The 22,338-nt window shown below is 48.2% G+C and overlaps 2 protein-coding genes across 4 annotated transcripts; one reads left to right on the top strand and one right to left on the bottom strand.

The window, feature by feature from the left end:
- Positions 1 to 813: 813 nt before the first annotated feature.
- Positions 814 to 3,720, bottom strand: LOC131877761 (uncharacterized). 2 transcript variants are annotated; one of them, XM_059223539.1, is made up of 6 exons: positions 3,469 to 3,720; positions 2,491 to 2,553; positions 2,219 to 2,422; positions 1,598 to 1,735; positions 1,476 to 1,526; positions 814 to 1,419 (listed from the first exon to the last, which is right to left on the bottom strand). In XM_059223539.1, exons 1-6 carry the CDS (start codon positions 3,576 to 3,578, stop codon positions 1,095 to 1,097), a joined length of 891 nt encoding a protein of 296 aa, XP_059079522.1. In that variant the 5' UTR covers positions 3,579 to 3,720; the 3' UTR covers positions 814 to 1,094. The 2 variants fall into 2 exon arrangements, with proteins under 2 accessions (XP_059079522.1, XP_059079523.1); XM_059223540.1 differs by having other exon boundaries at positions 814 to 1,407.
- A 2,169-nt stretch (positions 3,721 to 5,889) lies between these two features.
- Positions 5,890 to 20,993, top strand: LOC131877758 (E3 ubiquitin-protein ligase HUWE1-like). 2 transcript variants are annotated; one of them, XM_059223529.1, is made up of 7 exons: positions 5,890 to 6,035; positions 6,794 to 12,337; positions 12,412 to 12,579; positions 12,661 to 14,586; positions 14,660 to 14,749; positions 14,880 to 15,117; positions 15,190 to 20,993. In XM_059223529.1, exons 2-7 carry the CDS (start codon positions 6,872 to 6,874, stop codon positions 20,889 to 20,891), a joined length of 13,590 nt encoding a protein of 4,529 aa, XP_059079512.1. In that variant the 5' UTR covers positions 5,890 to 6,035; positions 6,794 to 6,871; the 3' UTR covers positions 20,892 to 20,993. The 2 variants fall into 2 exon arrangements, with proteins under 2 accessions (XP_059079512.1, XP_059079511.1); XM_059223528.1 differs by having other exon boundaries at positions 14,660 to 14,800.
- Positions 20,994 to 22,338: the final 1,345 nt, after the last annotated feature.

Raw genomic sequence — 22,338 nt, 5'->3', positions numbered from 1 at the left:
ACTCAAAAAAAACATTTAGAAGCTCAGGATTGGCTCTGATGCAAAGAACCATTTTTGCACGATTTCAATCCAGTTTTTGTCTTCGATCCGATAGTTCTGGTGGACTCCAAAGCTTAAAAATATTCCAAGTTAGACGCATCTTGAGGTCAAATGAAGAGTGAAATAGTGTTAACTTTTTCGGACTACTCTTAATTCAAGATAAGATTGAGAGTATTTTCTTAACGTTTAAAATGAAAAATTATTATTCGTCTGATTGTTCCCACCCAACTCAATACAATATTTGGTCTACCAACGAATTTGAGTTGACAGACCGAGCTAGTCCTTGAATGCTAGTTAAAAAATTCTGACTTGAAAAATACTACCTGATCAACAAGGCCTACGTATTCCCTACGAATATTAGAGGGAAGGAAATTAAATAATGAGGAAGCCCGAGAAAGACGAGAAGTGGACTTCATTGTTCGAACTGGACGAGATTCTTGAGAGCTTGGAGCTGCTTGCAAAATGAACATTAAGCTTCCACAGTCAATACAATTGACCCTTAACCCTGGTATGGGACAAAGCTAATATATGCTCTTGAAAACGTACAGCATCAAGTACCCTTTTGTACCTTTTCTGAATGTTGTACGGTCCCAAATACTCATTGCTTCAATGTTCCTAGTAGAAAATTATTGGACTTTTTTTCAAACCTGCCGAACCAATTGAAGTCCAAATGGGCGAAGCTTATCTTTCATATAGTCTATAGAGTATCTAATAAATTGGTACTCTTAATCTAGAATCATATGGATCAAATCATTAAACCTTGCTTATCCCGAATTCTTCTCACATCTCTTTAATCAATCTTGATCATGTATTAATTTACCATCGGTCACAATCACATTTAACATACGTTCAAAACTCCGTTACGAAAATCCTTTGATTCTGGTGGCAATAGGTTGCATGATTAAGATCGGTCGTACGTACTCCAGGTCAGCATACGTACACTTCAAAGAGGGGAAGGGGCGGCAACTTAATTGTACCCTTCAAACGGCATACTAAAGCAAAAAGGTCAGTCCACCCTACGCCCTGAGAACCTGGAAGCATCCATGGAAACTTGCTCATAGGGTCCGCTCTAGGGTTGGACCTCCCGTGACCTTTTCCAGTTTGAGAGTCTCGCCATTCCCATTCGACGGGTTTGATTTGTCAGTGTCGAGCGAGGCTGAGAACACTGCTCCGGGGTGAAAGGGTCGTCCATTCGAATGTTGGCCTACAACGCGGACGGGGCGAGTTCTGGCAGGTGGCTTGCAGTTGATACGCTTAATTTTGAGCTCCAAGAGTTCCGCGAACAAGAACGCCGTTTCTTCACGATTTTCTTTATCCGGTAAGGCAAAGTACTGGGATTGATACAAGTCGGCGTAGATGTCAAATTGTCTAAAAGATAGTCTAAAAGGGGTGATAAGCATGTTATGGCTGCCACCAATTCATTTTTCCGCACCTACCCTGGCTTGAAGTTTGCATTAGCCCTTCTTCCACGCAAAACATGCTTTAACCTATAGTTTCAGACGAAATCATGATAATACAGAACAATCACGGAAGTTCACTCTCAAATACATCAACTTACACCGTCAAATTGGCCCGCATGACGCGAAGGACCTGATAAACGCATTCCATGTAAAGACGATGAGCGACCAACATAGTTCTTTCTCCTTGGCGGATGTTATCGCGATCCAATCTAGCTCTGACCGTCGCCCAATAACCCCTAAAATGAATCTCAAGTAAAATAAATTTGGCTCTGTCGATCTGTGTTTCCACTCATCGCTATCCAAATATATTCAAAGTAAGCAAAATCAACACATTGACGTGCGGTATACTGCCTCCCATTTTGATCATTTGCATATTTTACGTCTTTCATTCTTTTTGCAGAGAAAAGAAAAAAAAATACCCTTATTTATTGCTATTCCCATCTTTTATTAAAACATCCATGTTAAAAAAATAATTTCTTTTCACTCAGTTTCAATGCTCCCCTCGAATTTTTGATCTCCACCATTCTTACTCTTTCATGATAGGTTTGTTGTATTTTTTCAAAAATAAAAAAACAGCTTTGCATTTTTCTTTGAAAGTTTTACCATTTCTGTTGCATTTTGAAAAACATTTTATCTACCCTAATTGCACTTTTTAACAGCCCTGATTAACAGTCAGTTGCAATTTGATAATGATAAAACCCCCGAGTTTAAATGCTTACATCCATTGGCCTTGTTCATGATTTCTAACAAATTCGAGCTTGTAACGGCGGGCGGTATACGTCAAGTGAGCGAGCTCATCGTCGGTCAGGTTTTCGATATGACGTAGCGGGACCGGGAAACGCGCCGGGGCGTGGATAAGCCCTAAGGCCACTTGCCAAGTAGCAATATCGGGCCTAATTTTGAGCTCCTCGTGAAACCAGGCTCTGGAACAAAAGCATTCATAGGTACTGTGGGTGAGCCAACCCAGCTGAACTGAAGGGGTACCACTCACTTGAGGCCAGTGCTGAGCTCACGCCCCATCATCATATCCTCGGAGTGTGTCAATAGTTCATTCCTGAAATCAGAACACAAAAATTAATCCCACATGGTTGTCCCAAACTTCCTAGAAATCAAAGCTCAAGTTTTAGTTAAGAAAGGTTGGAGGGATTAATTCTTTTAAAAAAGTGATTAAGATATCGGGTGGCCAAGTTTGCCAAGCCATAAATCTCCCAAACTAAGCCTCCTGACTAAAAAATTCAACAGGTAGATCAACTTCTATGCAGTGTAACTATGATCAAATTGATTGCCATCATATCGTAATGGCAAAGCGGCGCAAGAATAAAAGGATTCAGAGGGCATAATGGGTGATGCGGGAGACTATAGAAATGAGAAAGACACAAGCTCGAGAGTTATTTCTAATCCATGGCATAGCATTTCATGGACAAAAAGTTCACGCATTAAACGAATGTAAAAGTGGATGATAAAACGATAAAATGAAGCAGGAACCAAAGCCACGAGATTCAGTCCAGAAACTTGAATTGACAGCAGGATTCCCCATGCCTGAACTATTTGTGGACTTTCGGGGAAAGGGTGAACGTTAGAACGTTATTCTCCACCGATTAGTTGGCAGTGCTACTTTTTTACTTGGGAGAATGCATTCTCAAGGACATTACATAGCTTTTAATCTGATAATTGATGATGAAATTGCTCAAGATCTTGGGTTCCAACGGTAGGCCACCTTCGAGGTGTGAATGTCCACTAGAAATATGGGTCAGGCGAGACCTGGGATCGAACCCATGAAACCAAGCATGGCTAACTCGGTGCGACGCGTTTTTCAACTGGGCCCCCTCCATCTTCCTTTTTTAAACCCACCTAACACGATATTAATAATCCGAAAAGTTTCTATCTACTAACCCTGTTAACATTTTGCCACAAACTTACAATGGGAGCGCCAACTAATCCAGTTTTATCGAGGAAAGGTCAAACTTACGACACACTAATGGCCGTTCGTCGGATGACAAAGGCCGGAAGTTCAAAGGTTGGAGGGCCAGGAGCCGTGGGTTCTGGGGCATCAGAAGCAGGATCGTGGACCGGATTCATAATGGCCTCTCAAGTTAAGTAGTCCAACTCGGAAGGTCACTAAAAAGGCTACACAATGGGCGCGCACCATCCAAATCCGTGAAATTAAGGTGACTTGAAGCGTTCCCTTGAACCAGATTCTCCAGCCACGTGGCTTGGACTGAAAAATGAAGCTAGCTAGTTATCACTAGCGTGACCAAAATTGGGCTGACAAAAAGGTATTTTGAAAATACCAAGAGGACAGATTAAAAATAGAAATTTTCTTTGATCCTAGACTTGGTCGCTTGTTGATGGCGAATGAAACGACGCCAGAGGCTCGGTTATAGATTACTATTGAACTAGTTGAACTACGAGGTGCGGCGCATTTAGGTGTGATGCTCTGCCGGCAATACTAAAAAAATCGTCTTGCCATTTGTGTTGAACGGATTGCATTTATTTTTGTTTTTGAGTTGCTAACACTTACATCTACAAGTGTGCGAAGTTACAGCGCGGTACGACCAACGAGACGGAGTACACGTTGGCCCTGTCGTAGACATGCTCTAGCTACTGTGTGCTACTGGAAGACGGAGCTGCACAAGCTGAACGCAAGGTCGGAGAAGATTTTAAATAAAATAAAAAATTGTAGAGCGTGGTTTGATTTATAATTATGCCACTACTTTTTATTGTTTGTGTGACGTATTATCAAAATTTCGGCGAAAATCGAAACATTTCAACGATCTTCATCTCTTCTTCTCCCACCACCGGTCCTTGCCCTTGGCGCCTGCCAGGCTCGGGACGTAGTCAGTGGTCCCACAGGACTGGAAGCTCCAGGCCTTGTAGACGGAGTTCTTGTGGACGCCATGTCCTCTAGCAATGGCCGCCTGGCTCTGCCCAGCCAAGATCGCGTGACAAAGATTTGACGCAACCTGTTCGGCGACATGTTGCCGGCGAAGTGTTTGTTATTACGCAAATTGACTTTCTCGAAAGTGTTTCAGACAATTGCTTTGGGAAACCTCTCAAAAAAGTTTTGATCGCTACGAGCCCTTCAATAGCAAAATAGATATTTTACATTGCACTCAACCTACATGACGCGCACCGGTAGGTTATTGAACCTTAAGTGTGTAACCGAACCCTCGAATGATTATCCTTCTCAATGCCTACACGTTTTTCTCCCATTCGATTTTTGGCCTTTTTTTGCCTGGCCCATGGGCTATCATTGCCACATGTTCATCTGATAGACCAAACAATGGCTCGTTGAGCAACTTTTCTCGCCGCCCTTTCAGATCCAGGTTCTCGATTTGGATGGCCTCATATCATCGAATAGTCACTCATGTCGCTAGGAGCTATGATTGGAAGGTGGGAACCCTGAATACATAAATCCAGGGAATTCCGGACTTGAGGCTGAAGCCATCTGCCGTCTTTTCAGGCTGAATAGGCCGGACCATACCAGGATCCCAGAGATTGAGCATCAGGGAGCCCATTGAAAGTGGCTAAAATTTCGAGATCCGTCTAAACCTTCCGTGCATTGTCGTTTTATACGCTATCTACCGTCCAGTGTTAGTATCCGTTCACTGGCATCAGCGATCCAAACTCTAATTGAGGTGACATTGCAATTCCATTTGTTGGATCGTGATTATGGTAGCCATTGCTTCCCACCCTCAGAGATCTAGCTCCCCGGGTTGGCGTAAAATTTCACCATCTATGGAGGCCGGAGTCACCCTCGGATTTGGAAGAGGAGACCTGACCAGGAGCGAGGTCTGAGCGAGCGCCAGAGAAGGAGACAACGAGCGAGTGGACGGGACAGGCCAGAGACCATGATCCAGCCAGTCAGTGACTGACGAAAGTGCGTTAGTGAGAAACAGACCTCCGGAACTGAGCGAGCGAGCGACTGAGCGAGCAGCTTCCAGAGTGTCAGTCATTTCAGTCTAGAACGTCTGAACGAACGAAATTCAGGGTGGCCAGCCGGACCCGGACGAGTCAGATGACGCTTAGGCATCACTGAGAGTGATCGTGGCATGCCAAAGTATTGTGCAATGTTGAAAAATGAAATGGGAAAGGTGGGGTAGGCGGGTAGATCTTTAATGTAACTATATGAATATTCAATCGGTCTAAGCTCCAGCTTGATCGGGTCATAGTTTTTAGTGGCTTTGTGTTAATTACTCGTAAAATATTAAAAGTAACAACTGGATAGGCCAAGGACACTATAGCGTCTTTCGAATGCGATGCGACCCCCCCTTGGACAGGCCTAGATCCCTCTTCATTCTGATCCCAATGATTTAGGCGGGCCTCCCACAGCTGGATGACATATTTGACTTAAAATGACGGCTAGTTTGGGCTATCAACCCTGCCACGCGCCTGAAATGGCACAGTTGGACCAAAGAAAGAAGGAAAGAAAGAAAGATCGAAGAAGAACGGAGAACGAAGAAGACATCAACGGGAACCTCCTTGGATTTGGCTTCACCCTGCGCAGTGCCCCAACATCCGTTTTTCAGACGCCAGGTTCGTGTCAAAGATTGCGGCCTGTGTCGACTCCGCCCACCTATATCCCCCCACCCACCCACACCCACACCCCCTCATCTCGCGATCTCCAGGGGGGCCACTGATGAAAATCCCCCGCCGTTCAGTTGAGGGATTGGGGCCTCATTTTTCACCCCTGATAACCCGAGCGAGACCCGGCTTATGGTGATCTGGCGTGAACGCGAGCTTCTTAGGTGGACCCTTGGATGGCATCGGCGGCTAGCTAATTCTTATGGCCACATGATCCAGCCCCAAATGTATGGGTAGTAGAGTGGCACTTTGGAGTCACCAGTAGACGCCGAATTTTGGACCCCAAGTTATCCATGGGAGGGATCGCCTAAACTAGGCTAGCGACCGGCCCACGGGTTGTCCCGCCAGGCCATGGTCGAGTTAGTGGGGGGGCCGCCTCAAGAGGAATGGGAGACCTAATAGACCTGGCAGTTGACTGACCTTTGAGGTCTGAGACTGGAGACGTTCTTTCCTACTTTTTCTGAATGAGACTGTAACTGCATCATAAAATTTGACCTTATTGTACCTTCATTGACAAGACCTTGTGCTATCCCGTCCCACTCCCTGGACCACCATTACCTGAATTTGGGGCGCCCTAGTTAGGCGGCTTTAGTAGGCAGGATGCCCGACCCGCTAACTTAAACGTTAGCCTGACACTGGGGCCTGATTGGGGTGTCATTAAATCAAAACCCACCCCGGCTTAATGTCCACTTGGCCTTCTTGTTTTCTAGCCCCCCTCGACCATGCCACGTCTGATTTGATTGCTGACCCGTGTTGCGCCCGTGGTTGTGGTTGGACCCGCTTCGACCATGAAGATCGACCGGGCCAAGCTCAAGAAGAGCTGCAGTGAGGTGCCGCCGGATTGCCAGGCCTTGATTGAACGCCTAACCTCCGCCGGCCAAGCCGGACACGAAGTGTTCCTCCAGGAGCTCCAACGCATCGAGACCTGGATCTTCGGCAAATGCGAGCTTTTCCATTGGATTGAGGTCTTAGACTTGTGCGACGATGTACTCGAGGCCGCCGCCCAACCGCTCCACCCCGAGCCTCGCCCCGGCTTGCCTGGCGGGGCTTGGGCCCGGGTTGCCGATACCTCCTTGGTCATCCCGCCCCAGCCCGAGGGGCCGGCCCGGGAGGCGGCCAAACGCAAGGAGCTACTCTTGTGGACGCTCCATTTCACCACCCTGCTCATTGAGCACTCTTTCTCGCGCCATTTGTACTCGTCCATGGAGCATTTGACGGCGCTCCTGGCCTCGTCCGACTTGGACGTGATCCTGGCCGTGCTCAATTTGCTTTACATGTTCTCGAAGCGCAGCAACTTCATCACCCGCCTCAATGCCGAGAAACGCCAAGGTCTTTTGAATCGTCTCACCTACTTGGCCTCGTCTTGGGGCGGGCGCGAAAACGGGTTCGGGTTGGCCCAGTGTTGTACGGACCGACCTGTTCAGACGTTTCCCGAAAGCGCCACCACGCTCAACTTTGAATACCATAGCGAAGTACCCGTGCCCGAACCGGATTCTGGGTCGACCGGAGGCGCCAGCGGAAGTGCCGCCTGGCGTGCCAAAACTGAAGGCGCCTGTAGCACCATCGTGACCACGTTAATTCATGTCAAGCAAGTCGATCGGCTCAACCAGACCCCGGCCGAGATCATGGATGATCTGTTGGTCAAGTACACTAATGTGCCGGACGAGAGTCGGATGTTACTGTTCACGTATCTGCGGCTAGCCGCCTCCTTCCCCGACTATCAGAAGCGCCTCAAGTGCGTCCAAGCCCGACTCCAGGCTTTGTCCGTGCTGATCTATACCAATCAACTCACGGAGAATGTGCAAAGCCTCCTTTACTCCGGTCTGTTGGAGGAGCTGGTCGAGGTGCTCGAAATGAGCGGAGACCACCTCATGGAGATCAAGGCCGCGGCTTTGAAGGCCCTTACGTCTATCATACATCTCGACCGTAATCCTCATTTTCCCAAGTTAAACACTATCATTGATGTGACCGGGGCCGCCTCGTACCATGGATTTCTTCCCGTCCTGGTCCGGAATTGTATCACCTCACTCACGGCCAACAAGAAAGAGGCCCAGCCTTTCCCTCAACCTCTCGCCACGGCCTTGTTCAGTTTCCTGTACCACTTGGCCTCCTATGAGGCTGGAGGAGAGGCTCTGGTGTCTTGCGGTATGCTTGAAAGTCTTCTCAAAGTGATCCAATGGCCCAGCACCGAGCTCGACCATATCACTTTCGTCACCCGCGCGGTCAGAGTCATTGACCTCATTACCAATTTGGACATGCAAAGCTTTCAGACCCACTCCGGAATGACTTGTTTCATCAATCGTCTGGAGCTGGAAGTCGAGCATTGTCGAAAACAGCAGCCCTATGAAATCCGCCTCGCTTCGGGGAGGAGAGATTCATTGGCCGAAGCCCTTGAACAGCAACAAGCCGAAGAAGAAGCTGCCCGCGCGGCTGCCGATGACAGTAGCAGTCCCAATGCCAGTTCAGGTACCATGGATATCGACGATGCCAAGCCCAGAGGATCCTCGACCCTGGTCGACCACCTCCCAGAAGAAGAGGCCCATTTGGCGGAACCTGTGCCTGGCGTCACGTGTCTCCCCCAACGGTCGGCTCTTCTGAAATCCATGTTAAACTTCTTAAAGAAGGCTATTCAAGACCCAGCCTTTTCGGACAGCATTAGACACGTGATGGACGGTTCCTTGCCCAACTCCCTTAAGCACATCATCAGCAACGCCGAATACTATGGAGCCAGTCTGTTTCTCCTAGCAACGGATGTGGTGACCGCCTATGTTTTTCAAGAGCCTTCGTTGCTCTCCTCGCTTCAAGATAAGGGCCTCACTGACGTCGTGCTACACGCTTTGCTCGTGAAGGACGTACCCGCTACTCGTGAAGTATTAGGGTCGTTGCCCAATGTGTTCAGCGCCCTCTGTCTCAACACAAGGGGGCTTAACGCCTTTGTCGAATGTAAGCCTTTTGAGAGATTGTTTAAGGTGCTTTTGTCCCCGGATTATCTACCAGCGATGCGTCGGAGAAGAAGCTCCGATCCAATGGGTGATACCGCTTCCAACTTGGGCAATGCCATGGACGAGCTCATGCGCCACCAACCCAGTCTCAAACAGAACGCCACCACGGCCATCATCAAACTCCTCGAGGAACTATGCGCCCTGGGCCGTGATCCGAAGTACGTATGCTCCAAAGCTAATCCGAAGACTGAGACACCTGCACCCGCCGAAGTTCAGACCACGACCAATGAGGGGGGTAGCTCTGACGAAGAAGAGGAGGAAGACGACGAGACCAGCACCAACCAGCCTCAGGACAACACAAGTCAAGCTGAACAGACTGAACAGACCCCTGCTCCTTTGACCGAGAAGCAGCCCGTACCACTCGTGGACTACATTCACAACGTCATGAAATTTGTGGAAGCCATCCTCAGCAACAACTCCACCGATGATCATTGTCGCGAGTTTGTGAAACAAAAAGGCCTTGAGCCTCTCATGGGTATTTTGGGTCTGCCCAATCTCCCCATCGACTTTCCGACTCACCAAGCTTGTCAGGCCGTCGCTGCCGTTTCCAAGTCGATCCTCAACCTGGCCCATGAGCCCCTGGTCCTTCATCAAGGTCTGTTACAACTGAACGAGGTCCTTAAGAAACTCCAGCCTTTGCACACGCCTCTCGAGGCGCCTGGCGGAAGTGTCCTACTTAGAGAGCTTGTGTCCTCTCCAGTGATTAGTGAGGCGACTGTGGACCCTCAGGCCACACCTCTTCTCCACCACATGTCAGCCGCCCACGCCTATATACAAATGTTTGTCCACGTTTGTCGAACTGGACAGAGCGATATTCGAGCCATGTCCATCGACCATTGGGGATCAGAATTGGGTCTTAGTGTTCTACGGGGGCTCTCCAAGTTGTACACCTCTCTGGTGTGGGAGAGCACCGTGCTTTTGGCTCTATGTAGTGAAGATACATTACCCCCCGGATCCGAATTTGGCAAAGCCGATATGGATAAACTACTACCTCCCATGCCAGTCAGTAGCACTGTGATTGCGGCTGCGCTTAGGACCACTGCTTCCATTACTACGGTAACTAGCGGGACGAGCACAACGACTGTTTCTGCTTCGGGCTCGAGTGCGGCCACCAATAACCCGCCATCATCCTCGATATCATCGGTTGAAAAGTCCACCGAGAATGAAGAGACGTTTTCTCCTGCTTCTGGGACCTCTGCCGATTCCAATGCTAGTGTGACTGCAGCCATGGAGAATCTAAGTACTGACCCTGACATTGCGAATATGGACATTGATGGCACACCTGCCACTCACCCATCTACATGTTCGGCGGTTGGAACAACGGGTGAAAAATCCAAAGACAAATCGAGTTCTATCCTACATCACCAAATCAAGCAGATCAAGCCACTCTTGAGTGGTTCCTCGAGATTGGGCCGCGCTTTAGCCGAACTGTTCGCGTTATTGGTGAAACTCTGCGTTGGATCGCCCTTGAGACAACGACGTGGGCAGCCCATTCCCCCTACTCCAGCCACTCCTTCGGCACCCGCCAGAGCTGTGGCCTCATCTTTGACCAAGCTTTTAGCAGCTGGGCTGTCTTGGGATCCCCCATCCACTTCGCCTATCCCTCGGTTCAGGCTCACATTCTTCATCTGCTCAGTCGGATTTACGGCGCCCATGTTGTTCGACGAGAAGAAATACCCGTACCATCTGATGTTGATGAAATTCATGACCTCCGGAGGACAGAAAGCGTTTTTCGATACATTCTATTGGGCCCTGTCTTGTAGTGGGACGATACCTCCCGAAGATGGTCTTGAGCATCCCGATCTTCCGGACGGAACTGGAGAGTTTCTGGACTCCTGGCTTTTACTCTTGGAGAAAATGGTCAATCCGAAGACCATTCTCGAATCCCCTCATATCCTACCGTCCAAACCCACGCCAGGATTCAAGCCGTTCGACCCCATCAAGTACATCGCTCGGACGCATCGTCTGGCGTTCAAAGCTGTGATGATGTTGTGGGGAAAGAAACCCTTGAAGCTGTACGGACCAAGGATGTCCGAGTCCGTTCTAGCCATCCTCTGTCATATTCTCAAGGGCGAAAAACTCATCGAAGACAAGCTTCTGAAGGATAGTGCCGTGATTCCCAGTGCAAGTTCCAAGATTCCATCACTCACCTCAAGTGGGCCCACTTTAAGAACGCCTCTGATGCAAGCCTACAATCTACAGGGTGGTTCAGGAGCAGCAGCTTCATCGGCAGCGTCCGATCCTCCAGCAAACGTACCTCCCGCCCCTGCCACTCCAGCTATTCCCGATCCCGCTCCTTTGCCCGAGCTAGCAGAGCCTGACATCAATCCAGAGCATTTAGAAAGACTTATGGACATGGGATTTCCCCGAGAGCGTTGCCTCGAAGCCATTCAAAGCACAGGTTCCTTAGATCAGGCCACGGACTATCTATTAACCAATCCTTTTCCTCCACCGTCTGTTCCTGTGGTGGGTCTGAGCCGTGGAGGAGCCGTGGCAAGTGGAGGTAGCTTTTCAAGTGCGGGACCCTCAATGTCGGGCGCAGCCGATCAAGATGAACTTATGCGGGCCATCGCCATTAGTTTGGGCGAAAATGTTCTCGTGAGCGGGGGAAGTGGCCAAATCGTAGACAACTCTGAACCTAGAGCTGGCCCTTCTACGACGAAAAAAGCTCCCGAAGAAGAAGAGCAAGAAGACGAGGAAATGGATGAGAAAGAATTTGCTTCAATAGAAAAGCATGTTTTGGACGAGTTCGCCGACAACGCTCTTCAAGGCTGCCTTAGTTTAATCGACACTCTGCCGGATTGTGTCTTCAAAGTGTGTGATTTGCTCGTGGCCGTGTTCAACAGGAACGGGCCTTTGATTAAGGAGTCTCATCTTCGAAGCTTGGGCCAAGAAGTAGGCCAAGTGTTAGACCAACTCAATGCAAACGCCAAAAATGACAAGTCGTTTGAAAATGGGATGGACTATTTAATCACGAGCTCTGTTGCGGCCCAAGCGGCTGCTCGAATTCACCTCTTCACATTGTTGTACGAAGACTGTAAAATGCTCTGTGCCAAGATGGTGCATAGCTCTTGTGTGATTACCAGCATGACAACGTTGTTGGACACGTTTCAAAAGGTTGTCAAGGGTCTTCGAGGTGGGTCAAATCCGGTGGAAGTGGAGACCCCCAAATGGATGACACCAATGGTATTATTTATTGATCTCCATGAGAAAGTCATTTTGGGTATCAACAGGCGTGCTCAGCTCAAAGAGGTGAGTTGCGTCTCGTGTCTTTGTAAGCCAGAATACGCTTTTAATGCTATTTTCGGATGACTTTTTGTTTTTAGATGTGTACGCACAGTTGGAAATATTATGATATTGCTAGTGGGAAATGGTGCAACTATATGGCTGTTAACAACAAGACCATTGACGATGCGTTTTGGGCTGGCGAAACAAGTGTCAAAATTCAGACCGGACGAAGAAAATATACCATCCAGTTTGGAAGCATGTTGCAAGTAAGTTCAAGGAGTTATCTTCATTCTATGGCTCAATTAACGTTTGGAAACACGTCTAAAAATCGATTGATTTGATTGCAGGCCAACGAGGAGACTGGTAACCGTCGTCCAGTGATGATAACCATCAAAGAGCAAACCAAGCTCTCCAAGCTCTCTGACTCTAGCACTACCAACGAAGATGAAGATTCTCCAACTCCTACACCAATGGATCAATCAGAGACTCCCAAAGAACCCTCGCCAGTCGGTGTATCTCAACCAGAAAACGACCTTTTGAAGGTCATGGATGGCCTGAAATCCCCTGATAAGCGAACTCTTCTCGAGTCTTGTGTGGCGCTCATTGGTATCCCCGTAGACCATCATGCCCTCAACGCTGTGATGAGGCTTTGTCTCCGACTGACGCAAGACTTTGAGCAAGCCGTCCTATTTTCCCAATTGGGGGGCATGAAAATGCTCTTGGGATTGACGCAAGCATCGAATTTTGACGGCTTCCCCTCCTTGGCCACTCTTCTTGTACGTCACGTGATGGAAGATCCCGAAACCCTTCGACACACCATGGAAAAAGTGATCCGCACTTGCACAGTGAACGCAAGTACACCTAACAATAAAGAGTTACATTACCTATTCCGAGCTCTAGCACCGGCCGCTTGTCGAGCTCCCGAGTTCTTTGTTGACGTGGCCAAAGATATCTTACGGGTGGACGTGACTCTGCTGAATAAACGTGGAGGAGAATTGGAGGAAGACCCGAGATTGATCCTGAAGTCATTGCAGCCCAAATCTAGTAGCTTGTGTCCTAATCATCTCCATGAGGTGTCTCACTCTATCATTGCTGATCTTCTCAACTTCCTCGTTCAGCCAGACATCGAAGGAGATGTTGAAGGACCCGAATCCGGTGATACGAGTAACTCGGCCACTTCACCAAATGCGGATAACAATGGTGGACCTGCTACCACAAGCTCGACCCCAGCCGTCACACCAAGTGCAGGAACAGTCATGTCTGTGGCGAATAATGCGACCAATCGGACCCAAGTCATTATCAGGAACTCTTCTTCAGGCGACTTGCAAGTGCCCTCAACCGATCAAGCCGTACCCAATGAAGGGAGTGCTAGTGCTTCCACTAATAAAGATCCCTCGAAAGATGACACCGCCGCCGCCAGTAAAGCTGAAGATGAGCTCAAGAAGCGACCATTGTTCACAAAGTCGGCTGTTTGCAAACTCTTGGCGGAATTAGTCAAGTCGTATGGAGGTTGTGCCAAATTGATCACAGAACATTTGTACGAATGTGGAATCACGGATCTAATCAAGGAAGAGACGACTGCTCTAGCTTTTATGTTAGATGAACTCTTGATTAGTAAATCCGACAAGGACTTGGGCACCGTGGTCAAGACCCTCGTGGCTGCCATTGCTAGTTGCAATAATCAATCAGAAGCACAAACCACTCTCGTGTCTGAGGTTAAGAGTGCTTTAGCACGTGCTCTGACGTGGCCAGAGAGCAACTTGAAGCACAACAAAATTCAAGCATTAACCACTCTAGTCTCGACAATGATTGAGAGCTGCCCCTCGACCCAATCTCCACATCAGAACAGTCTGCAAGCATTCAAAAATCAACAGCACACCATGAATAATATTGTTAAGATCATGTTGAAGAAGGGTGTGATCGTTGATCTGGCTCGCATCTCCCATAATTTGGATTTGTCCAGTCCCAATGTGGCAGCCACTGTCAATGCCGCATTGAAGCCATTGGAGATACTTACCAGAATCGTCAATCAGCCGGGAAATCTAGCTCAAAGACCGACCCCTGGAAAAGCGAAAATGGGCGACAGTGCAATGGATGGGCAAAATACCCAAAACGACGATGAAAGTGGTGCAAATATAGGTACTAATACAACCAATTCTGAGGCAACAAGGGCACAGGGAGACGAAACAGTCGAACCTGATGCTGAGGCAACTGAACATGATATTTCCACCGCCGCAGAAAGCATTGATCCCAATTCCGAGAGCCAACTTCAGGTAATGTCTAACGTAAAATACCTCCAAAAAGAAATTCTTTGTACTAATTTCATGCTATGTTTGTGATTGATAGACGGTCGAGGAAGGCAACGACGAAGATTTTGATGAGATGATGGATCATTTGTTAGAAAGAGAGGGAAATCATCCCGAAATTTTGGCAGAGGTTATTGAACATGCCATCATTGATGGAGATGACACACAACATGATTCTCAGGTGAGAATTTTTCAATCGTGGCACATTGGCGGGAATTTATTGAAGATCAATTATAAAATGCCGTTCTTGCTCATTTTAGATGATGACTCAAGACGAATCACATTTTGAGGCAAACACGCAAGATATGAGCCAAGATGAAGAAGACCGTGAGAGCGAGAACAGCACAGATGAGGAACCCAACTCTGAAGATGCTACTGAAGAGAATGGAGATATCATGGGAGACGATAACAATGTTGCTGAAGACGAAGAAGAGGATGATGAAGATGAGAACGATGACGACGATGACGACGAAGATGACGATGAAGATGATGAGGATGGTAAACAAAGGAGAATTACTTTCCTCCCTGTCAGATGGTTTTTTATTTCACCATGATTGTTTTTATTCGCAGATGAGGACGAAGATGAAGGAAACTCACCTTTTGATGACGATGACGAGCAGGAAGACGAATTTCTCGACATGGAGGAAACCATCTACGGACCACCCGACAACGCTGATCACGACGACATCGATCTCTTCTTCCACTATCCCGATGGCGGTGAAGGGCCCGGGGCTCTCTTGGACACCGACCGGGCCAACCGAGCTGTTCATCTTCCATTGTGGTCCGATCACATGACGGGTTCCGGTGCAGATTCTGGTGGAGCCAACAATGGCAGCGTGACGAATCACATGACTCCAGCCCATCCTTTGTTGATGGGACGCCAAGCAGGCGCCACGAATGAAAGTGCCACCAATCGGCCAGGAACGCGAGCCATTCAACGCCTCCGCCCAGCAGGCGGTTTAAGAGGCTACATCCAACTGAATTCGAGAGGAGCTCAGGGCAACCCCTCTGCACCCGCCATTCTCCAAAGTTTTCTAGGAACTAATCCTCAAGATCTCATCACTCAAGGATTACGCCGGAATACGCCACTCCTAGTAGACTTCGGATTTGCCATTTTAGACTCGCTTGAGAATGAATTGCCCGATATGGACGGAACCGGCGTGTTTGGAAATGGAGGAAGAGCCGCGTTGGGCTCGATTCCCTCGGCATTGGTGCGTTGGAGCGATGAAAGTCGCGTCATTGATGGCGACTCGATGCATGATTGTGTCACCGGGCTTAAATCCGACATCATTGAAATGATTGAAAGCGCCCGGGATCAAGAGCTAGCCGAACGTCGAGCTTCGCGAAAGAAGGATCAAGAAACCGAAGAAGAGAACCTACAGAAGATGCAAAAGCTGAAAGAGGCCGAAGAAAAAGCCAGAGCAGCTCTGCGAGAGAGTGAAGAACATTGCGAGCAAGAGTCTTCCGCCGAGGCCACAGGGCAATCCGAGGGCGCTAATCCTTTAGCTAGTGGATCTGGCAATGAAACATCCAGCTCGTCATCGTTAATGACCGAGAATTTGGTTGCTGCCATTTCCCGACAAATTGGCTCGAATCCTACCCGTGAAGGGGCTCAGTCCGCCATGAGTAATCTGAACTCTTTGACAGACTTCCTCCGACAACATGAGACTGAAGACGGAGAAAGTCTGGAATCGTTTGGCAGACATTCCCAATTCTTGTCGGAGCTCAATCCTTCTGTGGTTCGAAGGGCACAGCCCGCACAATCTGGACAAGCCAACCCATCTGGGAACAACTTAGATGGTACTCGTGACAGAAGATTAATCATCCCGCCACCTCTTGACTCGTGGGGACAAGTTGGACAATTGAATGTGCCTTCGGGCGCTGAAGAGTCAAATGTGTCCGATGCTAGTTTGCCTAGCGCGGATCCGGCCCAGTCCAGAATTCGAGATGAAGAATCACTCCCAGGAGCACTTGGTCCCTTGTCCCCGTCACCGGACAACAGCAACTTAACCCAAAGGACATCTCCCGGCGAAAGAGATGTTTATATGTCCAATGATACGGCCGAGGAAAGCTCTCCTGGAGACAATGGAGTTGCTTCTTTGATAGCGGGAATTCCAATCCCACCGACTACCACCTCTCCGGAAGATTCTAGTTCTTACGACATAGCAGCCTCCTCAACACCAAATGTCAACGAGGGGACACTCCAAGCTCCTCAAGCCGCTTCAGATCCGGTTAGCCAAGCCCAAGGTGAAACTACCGATTCCCAGCCTGAAGCTGGGCCTTCGGGCACCAACGATGAGGCGGATGGGCAAGAAGATTATGCCACTATTCTGGGCATGGATGTCAGCGAGCTGCCAGAGGGGGTTGATCCGTCCTTTTTGGCTGCCCTCCCTGAGGACATGCGTCAAGAAGTGATTGACGAACAAAGACGACTGCAAACCATTCGTCAGCGAGCTGCTCAGCATGTGGAGAGCACGGGTGTGCAAGAAGTGAACCCTGAGTTCTTGGCTGCGTTACCTCCGAACATCCAAGAAGAGGTACTTCATCAACAACGGATGGAGCAACAACGTCAAGCTGCCACCAACCAGAACCCCGAGGCCCCGGTGGACCCGGGCGAGTTTCTTCAGACCTTGCCCACCACGCTTCGACGATCCGTTTTGGCCGACATGGAGGAGTCTCAAATGTCAGCTCTTCCTGCCGATATGTACACGGAGGCGCAGAATCTTCGACGCGAGTATGCCATGGTTCATCAAGGAGCCAATTCTGCTTTGTCGTCCATTTTGAGGAATTCCTTTTCTAATCGAGGCAATCAGTATGTGATAGGAGGCTTTGGGAATGGGCGGGCACGAGGTCGCAGTGATCGAGAGGGTTGGACTTCTCATATCTATCCTGGAGTGAACTCCCTCCACTCCACCTTTCCAACACCCGGTATCAAGATCAAGGGCAGACCTCTTCTAGACCACGAGGGTCTTTCCTGTTTGCTCATTTTATTGTTCATTGAAGACTCCAAAATTAACACCACACGACTGCATCGAATTCTGAGAAATCTTTGCTACCATGCTCCCACCCGGGATTGGGTCATCCATTCACTCTTGAACATTCTGGAGAAGTCAAATGAAGGAAAACTCCACGACCAAGCCAACCACCCAGCCGTTGCTTCCATTTCGTTTGACACTCCACCAGCTAAAATGAGAAAGAGCACATCAAAAGCCAGTAGTTCCGTGGTAGAAACCTCCACTCCGAATTCTCAAGGGATTGCCTCCACTTCAAAAACTGATCGTCCCACGCAATGGCTTAACATTTCAATGGACGCTGCTCTTGGGTTCCGAGCCAACGTATTCCAAGTCCAGCGGTTTGGTGGTAAAAAGAGTCATCAGCCCAACTCTGACAAATCAAACACGGTGGGCATTCATCCCGGTGCAGCCACTTTCGTGAGTAAACATACTCTTGAGGTTCTCATTTCTCTTGCCAAGAGCTTCCCGAGTCACTTCTTGCCGTGGAAGGATCTTGAGCAGGGCTCTAAAGAAACCAATGGCACGAAGAAATCATCTGGAGCCTCCAAGTCTTCCTCGAGCGATGGAAAGAAGGCTACCGAACCTGCGGTCAATGACTTTTGGGAGACTCTTCTGAAACTCGACCTCCAATCCACGTCCAAGAAAGGCAAGAGCGTGGTCCGCAGTCACAGTACGGGATCGTCTCTCAAGATGGAGGACGAAGACTCACAATGTATTAACTTCAATTCCTCTCCCTTTGGACAATTGTTGTCCATGCTCTCATTCCCTGTGATTAGGAGGAGCTCAGTTCTTACGGATAAACTCCTGCGGCTTCTCTCGCTGATTTCTGTTGGCCAGCCAGATGTTATGAGGAAGTCCGAAATGGGCAAAAAAGCTCTCTCACCATCCAACACCACATCAACGACGGAAACGGATTCATCTCCCACAAGTCACGAGCCCATCCCGGCCGATCTTCTCCAATTAGCAGTAGAAGTACTCACATCAAAAGCTTGCAGTGAAGAGGGTCTTGAGGACGTGAATGCACTTCTCCTCAACCTGTCTTATGGGCCGGATCCCACGCGAGATACGATCCTGAAATTGCTCCTCCAAGGTGCGCAGGAGTTGGGGAATGTGGTCCGTCAAAATGTTCTTCAACTCCAAAACGAGCTTAGACAGCTGAAAGCCGATATGACGAGCAATACCGAGGGCAGTTCTGAATCTCAATCCACCCTTTCCGATCAAAGCGGCAAAGAAAAGTCCTCATCACGAGGAGGTTTCGTGGACCGTTTCACCAAAGAAAAAGTCGTCTTGACAGCTCCTACGAAAGTCAAAGGTGGATCTGAGCTCCAACTTCCGTCTATGAATACCTTGACCACCAAAACATCAAGTCAAGCCTTTTTCCTCCGCGTGTTGAAAGTGATCATTCAACTCCGAGAAGCAGCTCTGGTGGCCATCAAAAAACGGAAGGCCGCCCAGGAGGCACAGGACAAGGCCAAGAAGGCTTTGGCCGAAGCAGACAAGGCTGATCAAGACGAGAAAGAGTCAGAGGAGAAAATGGAAACTGATCAGGAAGATGAGCAAACTCAAAAACCCTCCACCGAAGAAAGTGGTGGCTCGGAAAAGAAAGATGTAAAGGAAGAAGACGAAGCCTTGGAGGAGGAAGGCCAAGGGGAAGAAAGCGCGTCAATAAGTGAAGCATTGATCGAATCGCTCGATAGCTTAAGCGATCAACTTCAATTGGAACCTCTATGGGATGCATTGAGTGGCTGTTTGAAAGATCTAGCCGACACTCCTGATCATCATGCCGTGTTAGTTCTTCAGGCCTCTGTGGAGGCGTTCTTCTTAGTTCATGCGGCTGCCACTCAACCCGAGGATAAGAAGAAAGCACCTCAAAAAGAGACAAGACAAGAGCAATTAGCCCATATCCAAGAACAACTTGAGCCCCCCAAAGGGGACGAACCTGGAGCAGGGCCGTCTTCCTTGTGCCCAAGTAATCTGTCTAAGGACACGGAGAAGTTTTTGGAATTTGCAGAGACTCACCGCACGGTTTTGAACCAGATCCTACGTCAATCCACGAACCATTTAGCTGATGGTCCATTTTCCGTGTTGGTCGATCACACACGTGTTTTGGATTTCGATATCAAACGCAAGTACTTCCGCACCGAACTCGAGCGGATGGACGAAAACATGAGACGGGAAGATTTGGCAGTGCATGTGAAACGAGAGAATGTCTTCGAAGACTCTTTCCGCGAGCTTCATCGCCGAACTCCCGAAGACTGGAAGAACCGATTTTACATCGTGTTCGAAGGCGAAGAAGGCCAAGACGCGGGGGGTTTGCTTCGAGAGTGGTATGTGATTATCAGCCGAGAGATCTTCAACCCCATGTATGCTTTGTTCAAGACCTCACCGGGAGACAAGGTCACCTACATGATCTACGAGCAGTCCCAAACGAACCCCAACCACTTGGATTACTTCAAGTTCGTGGGACGAGTCATCGCCAAGGCCATCTACGATAACAAGTTGCTGGAATGCTATTTCACTCGGTCGTTCTACAAGCACATTCTGGCTAAACCGGTCAAGTATACGGATATGGAATCGGAAGACTACGCCTTTTACAAAGGCCTCGAATTCCTCATAGAGCATAATGTGGCTGATTTGGGCTACGAGTTGACTTTTAGCACAGAGATTCGCGTATTTGGGGTGACCGAAGTGAAGGATCTCATTCCCAATGGACAGAATATTCCTGTGACCGAGGAGAACAAACGGGAATACGTGCGACTGGTGTGCCAGATGAAGATGACCAGTGCCATTCGCTTGCAACTCTCGGCCTTCTTGGAGGGATTTTACAACATCATTCCACGCCGGCTCATCTCAATATTCAACGAGCAAGAACTCGAGCTCCTGCTGTCGGGGCTGCCCAATGTGGATGTGGACGACCTGAAAGCGAACACGGAGTATCACAAATATCAGGCCAATTCGCTGCAGATCGTTTGGTTCTGGCGAGCCCTCCGCTCGTTCGATCAGACGGACAAGGCCAAGTTCATGCAGTTCGTCACGGGTAGCTCGAAAGTGCCTCTCCAAGGGTTTGGAGCCCTGGAGGGAATGAACGGACCTCAGAAATTCCAGATCCATCGGGACGATCGTTCCACGGATCGCTTGCCCTCGGCTCATACGTGTTTCAATCAGTTAGACTTGCCTGCCTATGAGACCTACGACAAATTGCGAACTTATCTGCTCAAGGCCGTCCAGGAGTGCTCTGAAGGTTTTGGCTTTGCTTAGAAGAAGATCTAAAAACAACAACAACAAAACCAGTGATATCATCAGATCCTGTCTACATACTACTTCGATAAATTGATGAAAATAAGAATGACCCAAAAACAACCTTCCCACCCGGAAAAATCTATTTATTTTATCCTCGTCCATGTACAAAGGGTCTACGTTGGAAACGAATCTCTTGGAGAAACCCAACTTCTAGAGTTCTCCCGGGCGGGCAAAAACTACGTATAATTTTGATCAGCCTTACAATTGCCAAAAAGTGACAGAAAAACCTAATACAGAAAAAATCAGGCTCTGATTAGGTCAAAACGGTTCGTTATGAAGGCAATTTATTTCCTCTTATTCCTCCTTTACCTCGAATGATTGTGAACTGTGTTTGTCAGTGTTTTTGCGAAGCTTCTCAATTTAATGCTACCTAAAGCACGTCCATAAATGAAAAATGCCAACACTTTTAGCAAGGAACTAACTCTTTCGTGATGATTTCATATTTTGGCTTCAAGTAAACCAAATTAAATAAAACTAAATACATAAAAAGAAAAGATCCATGGAAGACTGTCGCATTAGGCTAGAATCTTATGGTCGTTACATGTCTTCCATTTTTGGGTCAGCTGCCACTCTCGCGACATGTAGCTGCTTTAAGTAAAAACGTTGCCACGAAACTTTGCAGCTAATTGCAACTGTCAAGAACGTACAGTGTGCGTGACCCTGAGCAGAATTTTGGTGGGCGTGAGTTCGAATCTCGCTGCACGGAATCTTTTTTTTTTTTTTATTGCAGAATTAAGCTCTAATCTACCGCTGTTTCCGAGGCCCTTGCAACCGACCTGCCGCAGGCTTGCACCGCGGCCTAGGCGCCCCCAGGCCCTTGCAACCGAAAGGTTAGGTTAGGTCAGGTTAGGTTAGGTTAGGTTTTATTCTCTTCTCGAAGGACCAAAATATCAGCTGACCCAAAAACGGAAGATGTGTAACGGCCATACTAGAATCTGGGGGTATTGTACAATACATTGTACATTGTGTATATTACTCTAGTTCAGTAAACACTTCAACTCTCGTTGTTTCAAACTTCTTGAATCTTTCTGCCAAACTACAGTACAATTATCGTCGGATACCTCGGTAGGCTTTGATCTCATTAAGAAACGGAACTAAAACGGTGATTTAGGCCTTACCTTGGATCGGTTTCACCCTCCATCCTTTCAACGAGGCTACTGCTGATCATTTCCAGCTATTACACTCAGGGTGGGCATTTCATTTTTGGACACTTTTGTCCACCCCTGTCCAAAAGTGTCCAAAAGTGTCCAAAAATAAGGGTGGACAAAAGTGTCCAAAAGTGTCCAAAAGTGGACAAAAATACGAACCTTTAAAACAACAAATATAAAGGATATTCTGTATGAAACCTATCCTCTACTTCAAAAATTGCTCATTGATGGTTCCAAGAGCAAGATAAGTCTTTAAA

The sequence above is a fragment of the Tigriopus californicus genome, chromosome 3 (genome assembly GCF_007210705.1).
Source record: "Tigriopus californicus strain San Diego chromosome 3, Tcal_SD_v2.1, whole genome shotgun sequence".
Taxonomy (NCBI): Eukaryota; Metazoa; Arthropoda; class Copepoda; order Harpacticoida; family Harpacticidae; genus Tigriopus; species Tigriopus californicus.
This window is presented reverse-complemented; position numbering and strand designations above follow the sequence as displayed.